The sequence below is a fragment of the Eschrichtius robustus genome, chromosome 13 (assembly GCF_028021215.1).
Source record: "Eschrichtius robustus isolate mEscRob2 chromosome 13, mEscRob2.pri, whole genome shotgun sequence".
NCBI lineage: Eukaryota > Metazoa > Chordata > Mammalia > Artiodactyla > Eschrichtiidae > Eschrichtius > Eschrichtius robustus.
Genome location: NC_090836.1, coordinates 100,827,170 through 100,850,008, shown reverse-complemented (window position 1 = coordinate 100,850,008; position 22,839 = coordinate 100,827,170). Strand labels below are relative to the sequence as shown.

The 22,839-nt window shown below is 49.8% G+C and overlaps 1 protein-coding gene across 1 annotated transcript in view; it reads left to right on the top strand.

Annotated features, from left to right (window-relative positions):
- SCUBE1 (signal peptide, CUB domain and EGF like domain containing 1) overlaps positions 1-22,839 on the top strand; it is a 130,145-nt gene that overhangs the window by 7,073 nt on the left and 100,233 nt on the right. The window contains exon 3 of the mRNA XM_068560104.1: positions 14,497-14,625. Coding sequence (XP_068416205.1) covers positions 14,497-14,625 — 129 coding nt within the window. The remainder of the gene's footprint in view (positions 1-14,496; positions 14,626-22,839) is intronic.

Here is a 22,839-nt window from a genome sequence, read left to right as displayed (position 1 = left end):
AGATACGAGTGACGTGACGGAAGGCTTTCCTTTGTTCTGCTAACCCTACTTCAGGATTGGCGAATAGTATGCTGCCACTTTCTCCCATAGCAGACATCAATAATCAATCACCGGGCCCTCCAGACAGCCATTTCTACTTCAGATGAAACCTGCTTTCCCTCCCTGGGCCCCTTTATCCGCAGGTCCTGAGCTGGTGTGGGTTTTGCAGAGCCTGGGGTTGGAGTCTGGGGGGAAATGAGTTGCCTTGTCCTAGAGATCTGGTAGACTTTGCTGTTTACTGTGGTAAACACAGAGGACAGATTCTCAGCAAAGCAGGTCCAGAGAATGTGGCTTCCACAGAAGAGCCTCCCTAGCTCTCCCCAGGATGAAATCAGCCTATGGCCCCGCCATGCGAGGCTGACTGAGCCTTCCGTACCCTTCACTGTGTTGCCTTGAAACTCCTGCTGCTTGAGGAAAACCCTTTAGCAAACCTGGCACCTGAAGCAGCCGGAACCCCCTTCCGGGGACGGTTTCTCACACGCCTTCAAGGCCATCTTGCCATGTGGCCAGTGCACGTGTGATGATGACGGGACTTCCACATGTGCAGCCACTGTGTGTCCAGGGAGCAGCCCGCGGCCACGTGTGGTCAGCTTAACGCTGGCAGGGGGCTTGCTGCAGCCAGAGTGAGGTGCCTCAGACATTGGGAAAGACCCTGAGCAAAGCTGAGGATAAATCAGTGTTTTCCTGATGATCTGCATTTCGACAGGATCTGAAGTTGCTCGAGGTAAACTCATGGATGTGCAGAGCTGGAGTGAACTCTACTGGGCCTCCAGGGCAGCCCCCGGGTTTTACAGATGACCGCCCCGTTTGTTGCCCTCCCCAGGCCCATACAGCCTTCGTTTAGCCCACGTCACGCTATGTTGATGTTTCCCATGTCTCCTTCTGGAATGTGGGCTCCTCCAAGGCAGGGTCTGTCACCTGTTCAGCTCTGACCCCTAGAACCCAGCACCAGGCCTGGCACAGGGCTTAGAAGGCCTCTGTTGGGTGAAAGGGTGGATGGATGAGTCCCAGCAGTCACCTCCTCCAGGAAGCGTTCCCTGATGCCCCAAACAGGTCAGCTGTCACCTGAGCATCCTTCCTTCAGAGCTCCTGTCACACTGGGTTGTGATGACCTACGTGACTTCACTCAGGGTTGGGCCCAGAGCTGGTGTTGGTGGGCAGTGAATGACCCTTATCAATCTCTGGGATATCAGGAAAGGCCTCCCAGAGCCTCCTAAACTTTGTGGGGCTTTTTGTTTTGTTTTTAATTAAGTAATTAATTTTATTTTTGGCGGTGTTGGGTCTTAGTTGCTGTGCGCGGCCTTTCTCTAGTTGCAGAGACCCGGGGCTACTCTTCGCTGTGATGCGGGGGCTTCTCAACTGTGGTGGCTTCTCTTGTTGTGGAACACGGGCTCTAGGCGTGCGGGCTTCAGTAGTTGTGGCACGAGGGCTCTGTAGTTGTGGCTCGCGGGCTCTAGAGCACAGGCTTAGTAGTTGTGGCGCACGGGCTTAGTTGCTCCGTGGTATGTGGGATCTTCCCGGACCAGGGCTTGAACCCGTGTCCCCTTCATTGGCAGGCGGATTCTTAACCGCTGCGCCACCGGGGAAGTCCGAGCCTCCCAAACTTTGAAGGTTTTATAGATGAGGAAGCTGAGGCCTGAGAGGGGAAGGGATTAGTCTAAGGATATCTGGTGGGGACCAGTGGCAGAATTAGGTTGAGGAAATGGGGCCCAGGGAGGTCAGTCTCTAACCACGTCACCCAGCTGAGAGACAGCAGGGCCTGGATTCCAACCCTGGTCAGCGTTGGGGTCCCGGCAGTGGTCCAGGCCCCCATAAGCCTGTTTGAATGCAGTGGGAGGAGTTCCTTAGCTATGGAGTGTTAGAGGGGGCTGGGGAGACCCTTTCACACCTCCCCTCACTGCCATCAGCTCATCTGAGCTGGGCCCTATGAGCCCTGATAGCTGGGAGATACCCCCTCAGCTAACCACTTTGAACTGCTGTCATTCTCTGTCGTTTCCTCTCTAACCACACCCCAGCATCACTGTCCTTATCTAGCTCCTCAAACTTGCCAGCTCCTTCCTACCCCAGGGCCTTTGCACATTCTATTTCCCCATCCCTCTTCATTTAGCTAAGCTGCTATATCCGCCCTCACCAGGCGCCTTGTGCATGGGCCTTTAGGGGGCCACCAGGGCCAGCCCTGTGCTGGCCTCCTGGTCTGAATTAGTTGGTCCTATGTGTACTCTTTTTGCCGAGGGGGCAGACCGGGGACAAGGAAGGGGCATTTCATCCCCTTTAAATGCTTCAACTCATTTAACCTTAATTGCTTTGTTTTCATAGACATTTGCTAAGGAAAAGGACCAAATTATAGCCTGAATTGGGTCTTACTAATCTTAATTAAAAGCTCTCATTTATAATCAGGACCAGGCCCCAAACGTGGAGAAAACCACCCTCAAATGGCTTGTTTAAATAACTGAGACCCTCTTGATAATCACTGTTTAGTCTGAACCAGCAGTGCACATCACCCCTTCTACGTGTACTTAATTTTTTAGACCATTTATTCAAGTGGTTTATTCCACTTGCAAGTTCCAACTCGGGCCTTTTCCAGAATGTTATAATTAAAACTCTTGAGGGAAGTAACTTTTTGTTTTGGCCACAGTATATCAAATATATTACTATTTTCCCTTTTTTGCGAAAAGGAAAAAAATGACAACCTTATGGGCATCAGAGATCACAAAATTAGCATGTATGTAATGAATGTAAATAGTCACTTCCTGAATTTTATATCCCCAGGGTCTACTTGTCAGTCACTGAAGTTAGGTAGATTACAGGGCATGCTATTAAGTGTTTTAACAAAACTCCTAATAACACATCCAGTGATCCATTTAGTTTAACATCAGAAAAAAAAAAAACCTTAAGACCAATTGGCCTTCTGAGGGAATAATGTCTATGACCTTATTCAGTCATTTTCATCATCACTATTACACGCTTTATTGAGACTCCAGATAAAATTCTGCTTTCTGGGAGGCCAGGAAAGGGCCGTAGGAGGTGGGCTGGGAGCGGGGAGGAGGGGAAATTCTTCTTCAAGTCTTAAAACGTGCAATTATGCATGCTAATGTGTGCCCTGCTGAAGATGAAAGCGCTCAAGTCCAGCAGACCAGCGGGCAGGAAGAAATTGGATGTGACTTAAAATTCCAAGTTGCTGTCAGCTAGCAATTAGGCAGCGCCGCTTACAACTGGTCCCAGATCTGCTGCAGAGTTTAGGCTTCTTGGAGTCTATGTCCATTTCTGGAAGGAAAAATTGAAAGCTCAAATAGTTGGCCTTTAAGCATTGGAGGTGTTTGGCTCCCTCAGCCTCAGTTTGCCCGTGCGTAAAATGTGTCCACTGGACTAGATTCAGTTTAGTGTCAAGAATGTTCACTGAGTACCTACTCTGTGCCAGGCTTGGTGCTGGGGCCAAGACGTTTTCCTGACCTCCCTGGTTAGGGGAGAGACAGATTGGGAAAGACGTGATCGTAACAGCGCGTGGAAAGTACAGCATTGGAAATACAGACCAGACTCAGTGGGGGTGAGGACGAGAGAGGGCGCATATCTCTGCCTGGGGAAGGGGGGAGTTTGAGAGGGCTCCCTGGAGAGGTGTCATCTGGGCTAAGTTAGGAAAGCAGAGCGGGTCTCTGACGTTCCTTCCAGCTCTGTAGCTCCACGGAAGTGTCTGTAGCAAGGATGCAGAGGCCTGTTTTTGTCCTTGCCGACTCAGTAAGTCCAGCAAGTGACTTAACCTTCCTGAGACCTGGTTCCTTACCCATCAAATGGGAGCAATGGCACCTGCCCCACAGAATGTGCCTTGGAGTGGGGTTGGGGGAGGGAAAGCCACCTCGCCATATGTGAGAGTGCGTTGAGGACAGCACCAGGGCCTGCACGTCGAGCTTGCTTTTTTCTCTAAGTCCCCATTTCTCCTAGGGTTAGAGGGCCTCTGCCCCCACCCCCTGCCCTCATCTCCAAGCTCCCCAGGCAGCAGGCCTCTCTCGGCCCCTTCCTTCAGGCCCTCTAGCTTCCTCTTGGCCGCTTCTTATTACAGTGGCTGGATTTGTTTTTCCATTGGAGGAATGCTAACCAGAAAAAACCATTATTTCTAAGAAAATAAACCACAGGCCTGTTAGCCTTTGAATGCTACTGAAGTGGATGGCAGCCTTCCCCAAAGGCCTTGAGACAAAGAGGGCCAGAGGGCTTGTGTGTGCAGGCAAGGTCAGGGGGTCTCGGAGGGTACTTGGAGGGGGTCTTCCAGATGCGCCAGGGCTGCAGCCCCTGGGAGGAGAGAGTGTAAAACCCCATCTGGCCGGCTTGGACTTCTGGCCTGTTAATTACGGCTGCTGCTGTGGCTCAGCCCCGCTCCCTCCGTGGGCTCCAAGATGCACCCTCTCTCCCGGAGCCACCCTGCCTCTGTCTGGGCCTCCTGCCCCTTGAGTGGAGGGGAGTAGAGCTGGGTGTAGGTCCCTGGAGACCTGGGTGCCAACGTGTGTGACCTTGGGCAGGTCTGTGGACCTCTTGGGCCTTAGTGTGCTGACTTCAGAGTTCAGGGCTGGGGCCAGGATATCCAAGGCCCCTTTGGACCCCTGCAGCGGGCAGCTCTGTCTTCAGGGTGCTCCTTGCCATGGTGGCACCCGGTGCGGGCTCAGTCTGTAGGGGTTCCAGGTGGGCTCCAGCTGGACTGTGAACCGCCTGTCCCTGCCCACCGACAGCCCCAAAGGCAGGCCCGGCCTGGCCGCAGCGCTGGCCGCAAGGCTGTCCCCGCGTGAGATGTTCGTCTGTCTCTGGGTCTTCCTCCCCCTCTAGGCTGGCGGCTCCTCGTGGCCAGGGTCTGGGCTGAGGGCGAGGGGCCAGGACGGGGAAGGTGCTGGTATAGGAGGGAAGAAGTCGGGGAGGTGGCTTGATCCTCAGCGAGGACCGTGGGCCCTGGCTCCCTATTCGCTGAGATGTGGGGAATTCTCCAGGTGATTGTGTCAAGGTTAGGATGGTGGAGTCTGGAACCAGCCTGCCTGGCTTCTTCCAGTTTTGGCTTTGCCACTTACTAGCTGGGCGGTCTTGCGTGAGTCACTTCAGCTCTCTGAGCCTCAGTTTCTCTTTCTGTGATGAGAGAAGTTAAGCCCTTCCTACTTGGCCTATAGCAAGGGTTTAGCCACCTGCCATTAGAAGGTGGTGGTGGGCAGTTGTCCCTGCTCTTATTGTCATTAGAGAGAAACTCCACTGGGGATTTGGGGAGAAAGAGAATGAAATCAAACTGCACCAGGGCAGCTCAGGCCCCTGCTGCTGGAGCCCAGAGGGCGGCCTGTGAGGTTAGGGGAAGACGCCTGAGCTGGGAGTCTTGGGTCAAGTTGCTGTCGGCCCCGACCTGCTGATAAGGTTAGCTCCGCAGTTCCCCTCTCTGGGCTCGGTTACCCCTTTATCAAATCCAGGGGCGCATCAGTGGAGCTCTAGGACCCCAGCTTGCACATTCCAAGTGGCGGCTCAGGCTTTCAGGCAACTGTGTTTCTCATGATCCTCCTGTTGAGTTCCCAGGGGGTTGGGCCCATGGAACAGCCCCTCTGAGCCTGCAGTTTGCTCAGCGGGTGGGAGGACGACCACGCCTCTGACTGGTAGGAGGGTGGTGGGAGCCTCAGCTCTGGGCTGGCAGCCTCCTGGGGCCCCTCCTCACTTCCATCTTGAACACTCGGATAGGTGAGCTCTCTGTCAACCAGGGTGCTTCGGTACCCACCAGACCTGATGTCAGAGCCTGGGGACAGCCCCCAGTGAAGGGTCCAGGGTGCTTCAGTACCCACCAGGCCTGATGTCGGAGCCTGGGGACAGCCCCCAGTGAAGGGTCCAGGGTGCTTTGGAGGGAGAAAAGGAGTCATTAACTGGTCCTCTGGGTTTGGTAAGCCAGTCCCGCCCGGTACTTGGGAACCACAAAGCCCATCATGAGCCCGCGCTGGGCAGGTGGCATTCGAGGTCAGTCCAAGGTGAGCATCTGCACCCCAGCAGAGCCCCAGAGACGCGCCAGCACGGTGGATGAGAGTGCCGAGAGCATTAACTTAGAAAAACAGCTGTGTTGAGATATGATCCACATACCATACAATGCACCCGCTTAAAGTATACGATTCAGTGTTTACAGAGTTGTGTATCCATCACCGAAATCAACTTTAGACCCTTTTCATTACTCCAGAAAGAAACCCTGTACCCCTTAGCCGTCACTCCCCAGCCCCCCAGCCCCTCAGGCCCCAGAAACCACAAATCTGCTTTCTGTCTCAATAGCTGTGGCTTTTCTGGAGACTTCTTATAAATGGAATCCTACAAAACGTGGCCCTTTGTGACTGAGACAGCATCCTCCAAAGTCAGGTAGCCTGGCTCACTTCCTGGCTCCACTTGTATTAGCTGTGTGACCTTGGGCAGGGCAGGTAACACCTCTGAGCCTTGGTTTCCCTCGAGGTCAAAAAAAGATGTTAGTACCCGCTTCTCAGGGTGCTCATAGCAAAGGGCCCGCATACGGCCTCACACGTCCACGGAGGCGCCAGTCAAGGTGGCTACTCATTTGTTGAATGCCGAGCAGACTTTTGAGGAGACACCGTGCTACTGCTGAGCCTGCAGCTGAACAGGACACAGTTCTTGCCCCGTGGAACTCACAGCCTCGAAGGACACATACATCGCAAGTGAGAGTAGTGATGGTGTCCATTCAGGGAGCTGTGGCGTCCAGAGGGTGGGGAGGAGTCCCGTCTGCCAGGGGGTCTGCAGGAGCTTCAGGGAGGAGCCGATGCTGGGGCTCAGTCTGCAGAAGGGCGTAGGCGTCTGGGAAGGGGAAGGGGAAGGAGCTCTGGGCAGAGGGAACAGCACGAGCAGAAGCATGGAGGAGGCCCGAAGCCGTCCGGGCCACTGGGAGAGGTCAGCCAGCAGCTCAGACCCCATGGTTACCTTGGATCATGGGTTGTCTGGGGGGAGGACCTTCCCACCCTCTGGCTGAGCCATGGTCATTGTGTGCAGTTAGGAATGAAAAAGTATATAGGTTTGTGTTGGTTTTGCATGACCTTTGACCTTTCCCATAATTAACTGCTGGGCCCACTTCTGGCATTGTCTCAGCAGAAGGGAAACCTGATCGATGGATGCCAGGGGTCCACCAAGAGCAGGTCTCATTACTCAGTCATTACAAACCCAGAGCTTAACCCTGTGCCACCGGCGACGGTGGGGGGGGGGGGGGAGGCTTAATCCTTCCTGCTAGGCGGCCCTGCGAAACTACCTTCCCGCGAATGTAATTAGCCAACAAACTGGATTAAGATTTATTCACCAATAAGGACTCAACTTCCTAAGCCATACATCTCTCCCAGAATGGTTGCCTGATCTAAGGAGTGCACGGTTTTTCCTAAAGCCCCCAGACAAAGGAGAAGACATGCAAGCGCCCAGCCAGGGAAGGGTTCTTTGTTAGAGCATTTGGTCTCCACTGTCTGCAAGGAATTTTGAGAAAAATGCCAATTTCAAGCGGAAGCGCAAAGATATCTTCGGTAGTGATCTCTGAGAGTGGAGAGTGAGAAGCTTTAAAAATCCTCATTTTGAGAACCTTTCCAGTCAGTCTGATTTTTAGGATTAACATGCCCTAAACAGTATTAAAATGAGAAGAATCTCTGACTCGTTGTAGTAGAATCTCTTATAGGCACTACAGAGTAGATATATATTTTATGGGGCAGCAAGAATCAATTTTGTATTAAATGAAAAAAAAACATATTCATCCCACTCGAGTCCTCACCAGTGTTGCTGGCACATCACCACAGCTGTGGGATCGTGTGTGCCTGCTGCCATTTTAATATAGGAAAAGTGGAACTGCCTGACCTTTTAAAATCCCATAATGAGCAGCTCCCCGTGCTGTTTTTCTCTGCTCTATTGGATGTTGGAAGCTGTTTTCTGTTGGGAATTGAGTTCTCATTAAAAAAAAAAAAATCCCAGCTGGAGAAGGAGCAGGGATGTTTAAGGCGAGCTGTCGAGACTTCTCATCCTTAGCATTCAGGTCAGATTTTTTGTCCTGCCCACTTTCTCTGGTATGAACCGTCTCTGTCACTGCCCCTCAACCACAAGAGCAGGTGCAGACCTTGGAAATAAAAACAGTGATGCACGTGACATCTCCTCCCCACCTTTCTCCTTGACAACTTTTTGGAGCAGGAAGCACTTTTTAAAAGTATTCATCTCATGCACCCCGAGGCTGTGACTCCAACGGGAATAGAGCCTGCATCTGAACGCAGCCCCTGGCTGGAGGCCTGAAGACGAGGTCCTCAGCCATGCTGGGCCTCGTTCTCAGCATCAGTACAATGGAATCAGCAGTCACACCTGCTTTCCGCACAGCTCCATCACTCCGACCTCTGCTTCTGTGGTCCTGTGGCCGTCTTCCCTCTGTATGTCTGTGTTTTCACATGGTTTTCTCCTTTCTGTCCTAACATCCTCTCTGTGTGTCTGTATCCAAATTTCCTTCTTATAAGAACACCAGTCACTGGTTTAGGCCCACCCTACTCCACTACAACCTTACCTAAAATTTGACTACATCTGCAAAGATCCTATTTCCAAGTCAAGTCACATTCACAAGTACTGAGGGTTAGGACATCAACACATCTTTTGGGGGGACACAGTCCAACTCACAACAGTCCTTTAAGAGTAAATATCTAGATCAGTCTCCCAAGGCAAAAGAAATAAAAGCAAAAATAAACAAATGAGACCTAATCCAACTTAAAAGCTCTTACACAGCAAAGGAAACCATAAACAAAACGAAAAGACAATGTATGGAATGGGAGAAAATATTTGCAAATGATGTGACCAACAAGGGCTTAATTTCCAAAATATACAAACAGCTCATACAACTCAGTATCAAAAATACTAAACAAAACAAAAAACCAAAAAACCCAATCAAAAAATGGGCAGAAGATCTAAATAGACGTTTCCCCAAAGAAGACCTACAGATGGCCAACAGGCACATGAAAAGATGCTCAAGATCACTAATTATCAGAAATGCAAATCAAAACCACAATGAGGTACCACCTCACACCAGTCAGAATGGCCATCATCAAAAAGTCTACAAATAATAAACGCTGGAGAGGTTGTAGAGAAAGCGGACACTCCTACACTGTTGGTGGGAATGTAAGTTGGTGCAGCCACTATGGAAAACAGTATGGAGGTTCCTTAAAAAACTAAAAATAGAGCTATTATATGATCTAGCAATCCCACTCCTGGGCATATATCTGGAAAAGATGAAAACTTGAATTCAAAAAGATACATGCACCCCAGTAGTCATAGCAGCACTATTTACAATAGCCAAGACATGGAGACAACTCAAGTACCCGTCAATAGACAATTGGTTTAGAAGATGTGAGATACACACACACACACACACACACACACACACACAATGGAATATTACTCAGCCATAAAAAAGAATGAAATAATGCCATTTGCAGCAACATGGATGGACCTAGAGATTATCATAGTAAGTGAAGTGAGTCAAACAGAGAAAGACAAATATTATATATCACTTACATGTGGAATCTAAAAAAGAATACAAATGGTTCTATATGCAGAGCAGAAGCAGACTCACATACATAGAAAACAAATTTATAGTTATCAAAGGGGAAAAGGAGTGTGGGAGGAATAAATTAGGAGTATGGGATTAACAGATACAAACTACTAAACATAAAATAGATAAGCAACAGGGATTTACCATATAGCACAGGGGATTATATTCAATATCTTGTAATAACCTATAATGGAAAATAATCTGAAAATATATAACTGAATCACTTTGCTGTACAGCTGAAACTAACACAATATTGTAAATCAACTATACTTCAAATTTTAAAAAAAGAGTAAATATCTAGAGAGCTTGGCTCTGCCCCCCTCCATTCCTTTACCCTCTCCGCTCTCCAACTGCCTGTTCCTCATTCTCTGACCTTAACAGTCCTTAAAAAGTGGTCCAACATAGAGAACAGACTAGTGGCTGCTAGGGGGAGGGGTTTGGGGGAGGGATGGAGTGGGAGATAGGGGTTAGCAGATGTAAACTAGTGTATATGGAATGGATAAGCAACAAGATCCTACTGTATAGCACAGAGAACTATATTCAGTATCCTATGATAAACCATAATGGAAAAGAATATTTTTTTAAAAAAATATACATATGTATATATATATATATATATATACATATAACTGAATCACTTTGTTGTACAGCAGACATTAATACAACATTGTAAATCAACTATACTTCAAATTAAAAAAATTTGTTTTTAAGTGGTCTGAGACTGATGGGCATCTTGGAGGCCTGCAGGACCTCCTCTGGGGCTGATGGCTCTTTGATATGATTTTTACAATAATAAATCTACTAGCTTTGGCAGGGATTTTTTTTTTGGTTGATTTATGTGTTTATCTCTTATGTATTAAAGGAGGAGGCTCACATGATTTTAAAAAACAAAAATTCAAGGCACATACACAGAGAATCAGGGAAGGTTTGGTTTGTGAGCAGACGTTCTGCATTCAGGATGGATGCTGGGTGGGTGGGTAAAGCAGGTTGGCCTCAGAAGGCTGTGAGAGCACTTCAGGCCTGGGGATTGGAGAGGAACCGATAATTCTAAGGGGTGCTCAGATCTGGGGGAATTCTCTGGGACTGGATTAAGGGAAGAAATGTGAGCAGCAAACGTTCCTGCGCTCTTCAGCCCGTCAGCGCCCACTGTGGCATACACTATGGGGAGTCGAAGGAAGGCAAAGGCTAGAGTTGTTTTATGGACTGTCCAGAAATCTCTTTATAATGTCTTTTGTGTATGGTGATCAAGTAGTTTATCATTTTGATAGTGAAAAGGTTGCTGTTAATAATTATACCCAGACAACAGGCATAAACTGGAACTATGCCAGGCAAATTTGGGTGTATGATTATCCTAACTGGGGAAAGACAATTTTCTCAGACCTTGCCACCCTCAAAACAGCTTGTTCAATTGAATTTTATGGATGTGGTGACTCTATAACTGATTGTGTTTCCTTCCTTGCCTTGGTTTCTAGGAAACTCAAAGTCATATTTGTGGCCTTCCTTTTGTAATTGTGCTGGAATTACCAAATGTATTTCTGCATACATTCCCCAGCTTTCCCTTATTCTGCAACCCTCATTTCTTTTTCTTCATCCTAACATCTGTTCTTTTTGAAAATCTTATTGTATGTATTTTGTAGACTGTTTAGATGGAGGATGTTTGAAGTCACTGATGGATGGATGAATAGGTGTTTGGTTGGATGGATGGGTGAATGTTTAGCTGGGTAGGTGGATGAACAAGTAGGCGTGTGTGTGTGTGTTTGGATAGATGGGTGGGTGTTTGGATCAATGAATAGATGGATAGATGGTTAGACATTTAGATGGATAAGTATTTAGATAAATAGATGCTTAGATGAATGGAAGGATGGGTGTCTGGCTGAATATTTAGATGGACGGATGCATGTTTGTATGGGTGGATGTTTGACTGGATAAATGGATGGGGGAATAGGTGATTGGATAAATGGAAGGATGGTCAGCTGACTGGATATTCAGATGGATAGATTTTAGCATGCATAGACAAATGGAAGGATGGTTGGGTGGGTATCTGAATGAATAGCTTACTGGAGTGACTAGATGGATGGATAGCGGGTGGGTGGATGGATGTTTGGATGAGTGGATGCATGACTGACTGGCTGGTTATTTGGGTTGTTGGGTAGGTACACACACAAGTGTGTGTGTGTGTGTGTGTGTGTGTGTGTATGGATGTGGCGCAAGTGGAAGGATGAAGGTGTGAATGGATGTTTTGATGATTAGATTATACTTTCTTGGTACATAGTGTAAATGTGCCAAGAGTGAAATAACATATATAATGTGCTTTGCCTATCAATGCCTGGCATGTCATGGGCATTCTAACTTACTAGAAAGGACATGGACTTCGTAAACTGAAAGACTTTCATTTTGATCATTGCCCTACCACTTACTATGTGACCTTGAGCAATTACCTCTCTGCCCTTTACTTTGCTTAACCATAAAATGGAGTTAAAATACCTACTCCAGAGGGTTGCTGTGAAAATTAAATAAGCTGGTATATGTTTCAGGAGTAGGTATCCTGCATACTGAGGTACCGCATGAGAGAGAGAGAATTCTTCTGCCCAAGCATGGAATAAAAGTCCTCCCCCTCGGTCTGACTGATCAGCCTAAGTCATGTGCCCACCCTGGGACCCATAGCAGTTGCTATGCCATCTACTGTCTGAGTTAGACTGAACAGCCTGCACCCCCACAGGTGGAGTCAGGCCGTCTTCTTTTGAGTCACCTGCTTGAATGAAGGAAAGGAGGGAGGCAGCAGTTCGGGAGCTGCTGATTCGGATCAGATGAGAGATGATGCCCACGCGTACAGGCAGTGGAAACGGGTGACCAGTCAGCAGACTGTACCCATGTTAAGCATGTAGAAAATTCACGTGTTGGTAGCTGATAGGCGTCAGTGGAGAGGTGGAAGGATAACAGTGTCCACTGGGATGGGGAGCCCCAGGGAAGTGCAGATTGATGAGTTAAAGTTGGGCCGTGTTGCCTTTGGAGTGAGTGTGGACGATCTAGGGGGAGAGGTGGTTGGATTGGTGTATCTGGGGCCCTAGCAAAAGGTCGGAGCTGCAGAGATTGGGAAGTAATCAATATCTGTCTTTATAAATCCATGTGCCCTTTCAAACACAAAATCTTACATCCTGCTTTAATGTTATTTAAAACTTCTAAGTACATTAAGTATAATGATTAAAAACAATTCAAATGACTTACAGAATTGAGCCTGCTTCGCAGCTGACACTGATGGCCTCTGCAGGCAGGAAACCTCCTGTCTCTTGCACCTTTGGGGATCCAGGCAACTTTATTCTTCCCTCGTCATGGCAGGGTGGGTGGGCACCAGGAGGAGGCTGGGCAGCTCAGACCCTGTATTCCAGCACGTTCAGTGCTGCAGTTGTCAGTGAAGTTATTCCCTCTGCTGGCACTGTCCCAGACAGTGCTTGATCACCTCCAGAGTCAGGGAGCTCACTACCTCCTGAGACAGGCCCTGTCTTCCAGATGGACATACCTACCCGTGAACATTAATTGGCCCCCTTGGCTTTCCCCTACTGTGAGTAACTCTGCCCTCTGGACCGCTTGGAGAGAGCATGGAGCTGGATGTCTCCCTGTGCCTCAGGCATTTGCAGGAGCCGCCAGGTTTGCTTTCAGTTCCCTCTCTTCAGGCTGGCCCCTTCCTGGCTCTCATAGCTGGAGCCTGGCCTCAAAAATCCCTCTTCGACCAGGTAGAGGAGAGACTGCTTCTTCCCACGTGGTAGCCTCTTGCAAAGCACTTCTAGTACTGCTGAGACGGGGCAGTACTGCTTCTGGTTTGGCTGTGGGAACGCTTCCGGTTCCACTGGGGAACTTCTGGTTCCGCTGTGGGACACTTCTGGCTGCCCCCTTTCCTGCTTCTCCGCAGAGCCTGTGGAGGTCTGGGTGGGTAGGTTGAACACCCCTTCCCCTCTGCTGCCTTGGGGGGTTGCACTGGTTCGAATCCCACTTACAGCCCTTCTAGGTGTGTGACCGTTGGCAAGGGTTTGGCCTTCTTGTGCCTCGGCTTCTTCGATGCCCTTGTAAAATTGGAATAACGACGATGGTGCCTGTGTCTCAGAGTTAGCGTGGGGACTGGGTCGATGATGACGCGTGGTGTCGCCCCCCGGGACTTGGGCATAGCAGCAGCTCATTGAATGTTAACTAGACTCCCTCCTATTGCTCTCCAGGGTCTCTCAAATCTCTCTGGAACTTCAGAACTGATAGCTCTTTGACCCCTGATGGGAAGTGTTGAGAAAGACTTAAAACAGCAAAAAGGGTGACCTTTACAAAGGTTATTGGCCATTGTTTATGAGACAGAAGCCTTTGTTGTAACAAGGAAACTGGAGCAGTAGAAATTCAGACTTGAGACGCTGATCTGGAAGGAAACTCTGGGGGGAGTATGTGGACTTTTCTCTCATTCCAGAGGTTACATTTTTTGGTGGTGTGCAAAGTTCATTTACTGCATACCCCCTGCCTCACAAGTAATGAGGTCTCCACCTCTGGGAAGCTTTCAAATATCCTGAAAAGAGGCAGTTTGGGGGGATTTTAGACAGGGTCCCTGCGTGCTGTTATGTTAGTGTTGAGAGGGCTTCAAAGGGGGCAGATATGGGTGGGAATCTTGCCTGCTTCTCTGTAGGGGGGATCTGAAAATCACCCCAAACATGCCTGGCACGTGGCCCTGCTCCCCAAGGCGGTGGCCAACCTCGTGGCAGAGCCGTGATCTTCATCTTTGTAACCTTTGGGTCCCCTGCCCCCAGCAAGGATTTTAGTGAATACCTGTTGAGTCACCCCCTAACCACTCATGTCCTGGTGACTTCAGCGGTGGGGGGAGAGGGGACCCCCAGGCTCTTCCTCTGACACCTCTCATGCACCTCATTTTGCAGACATCGACGAGTGTGAGAATGACTACTACAACGGGGGCTGTGTCCACGAGTGCATCAATATCCCGGGGAACTACAGGTGCACCTGCTTTGACGGCTTCATGCTGGCACACGATGGACACAACTGCCTGGGTGAGTGATGCAGCTGTGCCCTGCCCGCTGGGCACACCCTGCCTGTTTCTCAGCTTCAGCTGGCAGTTCTGGGGGTAGTGGGAAGGATTGCCCTCTTTTGGTTCCTTGTATTAGTTTGCTAGGGCTGCCGTAACAAAAAAGCACAGCTTGAGGGGCTTAAACAACAAGAATTAATTTTCTCACAGTCCTGGAGGCTAGAAGTCCAAAGTCACGGTGTTGATGGGTCTCTTTTTATTCTGAGGCTTCTCTCCCTGGCTTGCAGCTGGCCCCCTTCTTGCTGGGTGTTCACATGGTCTTCTCTCTGCGTGCCGGTATCTGATGCCTGTCTCTCTCTCTCTGTCCTAATCTCCTCTTCCTATAAGGACACCAGTCATACTGGAGTAGAAGCTATCCTAACAACTCATTTTCAACGTAATTACCTCTTTAAAGGTCCCATCTTAAATACAGTCACGTTCTGAGGTACTGGGGCTTAGACCTTCAACATACAAATTTGGGATAAACCACAGTTCAGCCCATAACAAGGATTCTTACACACCTCCAGATTCTCCTGGTTCAAATACATATATTTTTAAAACAGGTCATTGTATAAAATTTATGAGTAATGCAAACTTTCTGGGTAAAATTGGGAAAACGTAGAAGAACAAGGAAAAACTGGAAAGTATCTTGGTTATGCTGGTGTGTTTGCCTTCAGGCGTCTCTCTGCAGCCAGGTGTGATTACACTGTAGTTGCGATCAGGTTCCTGGCCCCTGTTATCACCCTTTTCCTAGTTGCCTCATAGTTTGATAAGTGACTAACAACCCGGGGCTGCTGTAACAAAGTAACAACTGAGTGGCTTAAGCTACAGAAATTTATCCTGTCATAGTTCTAGAGGCTAAAATCTGAAGTTGTGGTATCAACAGGGTTGGTTCCTTCTGGGGGCTTTGAGGGAGGACCTGTTTCATGCCTCTCTCCTAGCTTCTGGTAGCCTCAGGCTTTCCTTTGCTTGTAGATCACATTCTCCCTCTGTTTTCACATTGTCTTTGCTCTCTGCATGCCTGTCTCTGTGGCCAAATGTCCCCTTTTTTCTAAGGACACAGTCATATTGGATTAGGGTGCACCCTACTGACCTCATCTTAACTTGATCATCTGCCAGTAACCTATCTCCAGAAGGGGTTACTTTCACCGGCACTGGGAGTCAGGACTTCGCCCATCTTTGGAGGGATGTAATTCAACCCATAATAGAGGTGGTTTGCAGCCTGTGGTAGGAGGAACGTCTCCTGGTAGAAACCACATGGTCTCAAAGCAGATGCCCCGGTCCCCCAAGCCCTCTTCTGCTACCGGCTGCTGAGTGACCTGGGGAACGATGGCTGGAGCCTAGAGGGTAAGACCATGGACTTGGCCGGAGTGTGGTGCGGCTGTGAACCCGTTCTTAACATCTCTGAGCCTCAGTCACTTGTTGGTAAAGGGAGGGTGTGCAGAGCAGCTGTCTCACACGCTGCTGTGAGCAGAAATTGCGATCGTGCCCAGACGGCTGAGAAGTGTGCCTGTCCCAGGGCTCTCAGTCCTCAGAGCAGTTCCTGTCACCGCGATTGTCACAGGGGTAACGCGCTGTCTGCCTCGCGAGGTTGCGTGTGAGGATAAGATGGCACAGTGAAGTGAAGTGTCTGGCACTTGGTGAGTATAAACAGTCAACAAACAGGCATTCGTATTACTGTAGGTGACTCAGTCACCCTTTTGTGGTTGGACGTTTAAGTTGTTTGCTTATTTTGTTTGTTTTTACCAGCAGAATCCAGAGGTGATTCTGGGCATAAAACTTTTTTTCTTGTTTCCCCAACTGTTTCCTTAGCAAGTCTTCCCGGAACTACTGGGCCAAAAGGATTATTTGGATTCTTTTTTATGGCTTTCGATGCAGTGCTTCCTGGAAGGGCTCGGTAAACCTTCCATTGTGCCAGCTGTTTTTTTGGTGTATGGCATAGGAAACTGGACATCCCAAGTGCTCCGAAACTTTTCCAGAGTTAGTGGTGTACTCGTCTTCATTTCCTCTGCCTGTTTTTGTTGAACGCGTATTGGATCTCGGATTAGCTTGTTATGGGAAACAGATCCGTAAACATGTAATTACACCCCAAATAAGTGCCAAAACGGAGGTCTGGACTGTTAAAGCCCAGAGGGGTCTGTGAAGAGCTACCCCTGCATGGGGTCGGGGTGGGGGGGCCTGACTCCTCAGGGGGACTGCATCGAACAGGTAGGCGAGCAGTTTACTGGGTCGAGGGCAGAGCCTGCGTGGAGAGCTGTGGGTGGCTCCTCGAGGCCGGGCTGGGGGGGCGGGGCGGGGGGTGTGGGGAGGAGGAGCGGGAGGTGGGGCTGCCGAGGCAGGCAGAGCCTTTGGTGAGATCCAGGAGAACCGAGGCTGTACGGCATTCATTGTCCCAGACGCCAGGTTCAGTTGGCGAACAGAAAACTGTTCAAGTTTTCTCTCGTTTAATCCTCCCTAGAGCATAAGCATTTAACTTTACTAGTTGCTCGCCCCTTCTTCCAGATGATAGAGTACATTTCAGAAATTGATTAGTCCATGAAGGCAGAGCTGACGGTCTCTATGAACAGCAGGCGATATCCCCAGTGGTCAGGAAGACGGACCTTGGGAACTGCCAGTTCTGGGCTCAGATCCTGGTCTGCCAGTTATCAGCTGTGTGACCTTTGGCCACCTCGCCTCCAGGCCTCAGTTTCATCACCTGTAAAACAGAATTCGCAGTCCTCTGTCTTGCACGGCTCTTGCGAGGACTGAGTGGGATGGTGGATGTCGAGCATCTTGAGAGTGCCTGGCACCGAGCGCACAAACATAATGGGCATCAGTCTGGTCATCGACTTGCAGACCAGGTGTATTGCGGTGGGCTGGTCTGACGCCCCCGAGACCTTGTGGGGGCCGGGCCTGCCGTCTGCAGCCCCCGGGCTGTGTCGGACACACAGGCTCCCCTCCTCGTCACAGCTCTCTTAACCTGGGCAGTCACCTGTTTGTAAACACCCTTGTTCTTGGCTACGGCAGGTGTACCCAACGCCTCCAGACTAATGGAGTCTGTGCAGGTCTTTGTTTCAACCCCAGGATTTTCACGGCGGATTCTTTTTACACTAATCAATTTAAGGAACTGGGTAAGACTCCACCCACCCCCGCCTCCGAGCACAGATTGCAACTTCGTACGGCTCTAACTCACACATATGGCAGCCGACAAAAGGCTCTCTCTGTTGCTCCTCTGCTTTTAGCTGGGGCAGACGCTTCCCGACAGACCTCCTTATGTTTGGGCTTTTTCCTTCTCAAGACAAAACTCCGGCTCTAGAGAAGACAGACCTTGGCTCCCAATGGCTCCAGCCCCGCCTGACCGCGTAAGCTCTCAGAGCCTCGACTCCCTCACCCATAAAACGCTGAAAAAGTGCCCAGCACAGTGTCAGGATCATGGAGGCTTATAGATACTGGCTGAAACAAGTAACGCTGTACGAGGAAGCTGGACTTGCAGTTGGAAGATGTGGCCCAAATTCTGTCACCACCACCCATGAGTTCTATGTTGGAGACCAGTTACTGACTCTCCATGTGTCAGTGCCCCTAACTGCAGAGTGGGTCAGAAATGCCTGTCTCGGGGTCACTGTGACAATTAAATATGAAAGTAGACCTGGAGAGCTGAACGTACTGATGTGACATTCTCCGCGGGTGCTGGGTGTTGTCGTCATTTTGTTGCAGAGGTTTCAAGCTGGCAGCCCACAGCCCTCCCCCAGCCTGTAAACATGTTTGGTCTCTCCCCGCCATGTTGATGATATGATCATGACGATGGTGGTGGTGACTGAATTATTTGTCAACATTCATAAATCAAGGGGTGTCACATAAAAATCAATATTTCCAGCATTGTTCCTGCTTGGCCATAGTCACCCGGCCCCTGACTTTGTGGGACTTGGGCAGGGGTGCATATCCCATGTGGTCAAATGTGGAAGTCATTATGAAGCTTCAAACTAGAATATGTTCAATCTTTTCTACCTTGACAAGCATTCCTAATGACTTGGAAGGCCAGACTGGAATTTAGAAATCTAGGACTCCATGGACTTTTGTGCCAGAAAGTGGTAGCGTGGGCAGTGCCTGCTCCCCGCCCCTTCTTCTCACCCCTGGCTCCATCTTACACCACAGGGAGCCTGAAGACACCCTAACCTGAATGTGTAAGCTCTGGCCATTTGCCCCCAAACCATCTTCCCTTTGGCTTGGTCCTGTTATTTGTCCCTCTGAGAAGAGACAGGCTTGGGCCATTTGGACAGGGAATTTTGGGGTCTCAAACACCCAGAATGTGGTCTAGAAGGATGGGTATGTGTTCCAGGTGCCATGACCCCCTGTGGACTCCTTACTCTACGGGAAGGGCTGCAGCCACAGGAGGGGCAGAACAGGGACCCTCAGGGCATGGAGCCAAGAGCAGGGGCACCTCTTGCCCACGTCTCAGTGTGGTACCAGCAGCAATGGCAGGAGCCGCACTGTGGCTGCCCCCTGCGGAGGGTGTGTGTACGTCCCTGATTGCTGCACTCCCCACCGCTCCCTATTGCTCACAACCTGTTGGTCATTTAACTGCCTGCTCGGTCTCAGTCGGAATTGTGTTCACGCTGCCTGATGAAGCTTCCAGCGCAGGGCCTGCCCTCAGTGGGTGTTTGGTGGGGGTGAGTGGTCGGAAGGTTCTGTGTTCTGCATTCTCGCGCTTTGCGCGGTCCTGACCGTCTCTGGTCAGTCACTCTGAGCCCCACTCCACAACCCATCACCCGTCAGGGACAGTTAGGCCTGTTTGCGTCTCCTGTTGTTTTGTCTCCAAAAGTCTGGGTCAGAAGTCTCGTCCGGTTGTAACATTCCGCTGTCAACCACCGCTGAATTCCTTTGGGATGATGGCTGGAGTCGAGCCTGGTCAGCACAGTTTGAAAAGCATTCTGAGCTAACTAGGAGAAATGAGGCTGATGGCTGAAGGGTTATTTTCTTGCCTGGGTTTTCACAGTTGAACCTTTTCTTTTCTTTTGAACAAATGAGGTTATTTTCTTGTGGAGATGGCTTGCCTGGGACTGTGTCCTGGAGGATGGCCAAATCTGTCCTCTGGGGAGTAAAACCCTGTTTCTATTTGACATCTTTATTGAGGAATTTCTCAAATATAACAGAAAATGACACCAGAGGGAATTGAAACCATGATGAGATCCTTGCTCAACCCCAAATGACTGCTTTTAGCATTGTAATTACTTGAAATAGCAGTAGTTCTGTTTGAAAAATATTATTCCAAACTCCATGCAATTGGACATAAGAGCAATATTTAGGCTAATAGAATAAGATTTTTTTCATCTTAAATTAAAACCAGCAGTGGATAATTTTTTCCCGACTCCACAAAGCAAGGCTCCTTTCTCCCTAAAGCCATTAGTTCACTTAGCCAGATGTTTTCTGCGACCCCAGTCTTTATCTTGACTTACTGAAAAATATGGTTCTCAAGTTGCTCACGGTCTGAATTTTGGACTTGCTTCTCAGCACTTTTTCCCCTGATGAAGAGGAGTCATCTGTAGCCAGGTTCAACAGAAAAGTTGTTTTGTTAACCAGATCGCTACATTCCCGTTAACACTTATGGAGCACCTACTGTATGCCCGGCCTTGTGCTAGATAGTCAGCTTCTCTTAGGTGAGATGAGGGGACTTTGGCCGCACCTCTGCCGTGCACCTGGAGTCGCCCAGGATGTCGTGCTCACATTCTGTCGTTTAGTTCTCACAGCATCCATAGGCAGAAGCCATTAGTATCCCCTCTTTACAAATGAGGAAACTGAGGCTCAGAGAGGGAAAGTGACCTATGTAAGGTCACACAGCCAGTAAGTGGTAGGGCTGGGACCAGAGCCCAGGTCTGTGCACTTGCCAGTTCAAGCCTGTAAGCCACTGCCCGCCCCTTGCCTCATGGCACCCGGAACAGAACCAGCTCTGGGAAGCTGGTCTGGATGGGGGAGGGGCTTCCTTCACCGGGGGTTAGATATGCCCTGCTCTGAGTTTGGGAGTCACTGAGAAACCCTAGCATCTGCCAAACCAGGCTGGTGGGTGGTGTGCTGAAGGGCGTGAGGGCGGCCCCTGCTCCAGAGAGTTCCCCCAAATCTGTACTGCCTCCCAGGCCAAGGTAGGATCTTGCCGCCCATGCAGGAGCCTTGTGTCACCCTTGAGCTTCTTTGGGGCATTGTCTTACCCCATGTGAACGAGCAGAGCCCTGTTACTACTGAACCCTCTCGTGTGGCTCCCATCACTTTCACAGGAGCACCCAGTTCTTCTGCCCGCCGGCTCACGAAGCCCTCAGGCCAGGGTGCTTGCTGCCAGCCTCCTCTCCTCACCTCTCATCCTTGCCCACCTGTGCCCTCTGGCCCAGCCTTCCTTAAATCCACACGGTCCTTCTACCCCTCCCTGCTATTCAGGGCTGCTCCCTGAGACCCCTCCCCCAGCATGACCTGGTGAGGTCCTACTCGTCATTCGAGACCCAACCTCCATCTCCCTTTGCTCCAGAGTCTTCTGTGACCACGTCGTACACACCTGCACCGTGGTTCTGCGCCGGGGTCCTCCCTTCTTCTCCTGCAGGCAGAAGCTATCTTGTTTATCTCGTCTTCCTCCTCAGAATCTAGTGTGGTGTCTGGCATATCACAGGCACATAATAAACATTTGTAGAATGAATGAATGAATGAGTTTGAAGAGGGTCCTCAAGCTCAGCAAACGTCTGTGCTGGGCACATAGCAGAGATCCAGGTGAATTAGATGGAGCCCGTGTCGCAGGACTCCCAGGTTCATGAGAAACACAGAAATGTTCACGCTTCTAATGACAGGTAGAAAGGGCTATATTCGCAGTGACACAAGCCTCCAACCTAGTATTCATCCATTTGTTTATTCAAAAAAATTGTTCTGAGCACCTGCTGTGTGCCAGGCCTGGTTTTAAGTGCTGAAGATACAGTGAGTGGTGAACAAAAGCAAGCAAGCATCCGCACTAGGGAGGGGGGAGGACAGTGCACAAGTAAGCTCATAACTCAGTAAAGTAAGCTCAGTCAGGTCAACTCCAGTGAAAAATAATAAAATAAGGTGATAGAAAGTGATGGAGGCAGGATGACAGTGTTGGAGAGGGTGGCATTCCTGTTACTATTGCTGCATAAAAACCACCCCACACTTAGTGACATAAAACACCCTTTGACTCTGCTTTCAGATTCTGTGGGTCAGGAATTCAGACAGGACACAGCAGGGACGGCTGTCTGAGCTGCACGGTGTTTGGGGCCTCAGCTGGGAAGACGTGAGGCCAGAGATGACTTGATGGGGGCTGGACTCATCTGGAGGCTTCTCTGCTGACGTCTCACGGTTGATGTTGGTTGCCAGCCAGAACACTTACGGGCAGCCTCTCGGTGCGGTCTTTCCACATGGGCTGGTGTGGGCTTCCTCACAGCATGGCCGCTGGGTCCCAAGAGAACAAGACACAAGTGCGTGGAAGTTTTCCAGTCTAGTCTCAGAAGTCACTTTCACCCAGCTCTACCTGTCAAGGCAGCTACAAAGGTCCATCCACGTTCTTGGGGGCGAGGCGGGGGGCACTTGGGGAAGGGGGCCTCAGGGAGGAGGAGGAAGCTGCCCTGTGAAGATGTAGGGAAGACCTTCCCTCCAGGCAGAAGGGGAGGACAAAGGCAGTGGCCCGAGGTGGGGACAAGCTGGGTGAGTTTGGGCACAGGTCACTGTGCCTGGAGGATCTGGAGGGAGGGATAGGGTCTGGAGACGAGGTCGGGAGCGGGTAGGGCCAGGTCATGTGCAGCCTTGTAGGCCCTAGAAGGGAGTTGGGATTTTATTCTAAATTAGTTGGGAAACCACGGGACATTTTAACCAGGGATTGACATTTTAATTAAGAGATTTGCTTTCTGGCTGCTCAGTTACCTGGAATAAGAGGCAGAGACCCCTGTGGCGATTTGGGTCAGAGATGTTGGTTGGCCAGGTGACAGTGGTGGCAGTAATGAGAAGTGGTTGAATTCGTGTATGGTTTGAAAACAGGGCCAAAATGAATTGATGATGGACTAGATGTAAGAAGTGAGGGGAAAAGAGGAATCGAGACGGACTGCGAGTTCTTTGCTCGGAGTTACTGTGTAGCTGTGCTGCTGCGGCTGAGATGGGCAAGACTGGGGGGAGGACAGACTTTGGAATGGGGAGCGGGGTGAACTAAGAGTCTGTTTGGCCAAGTTCAATTTGAGATCAT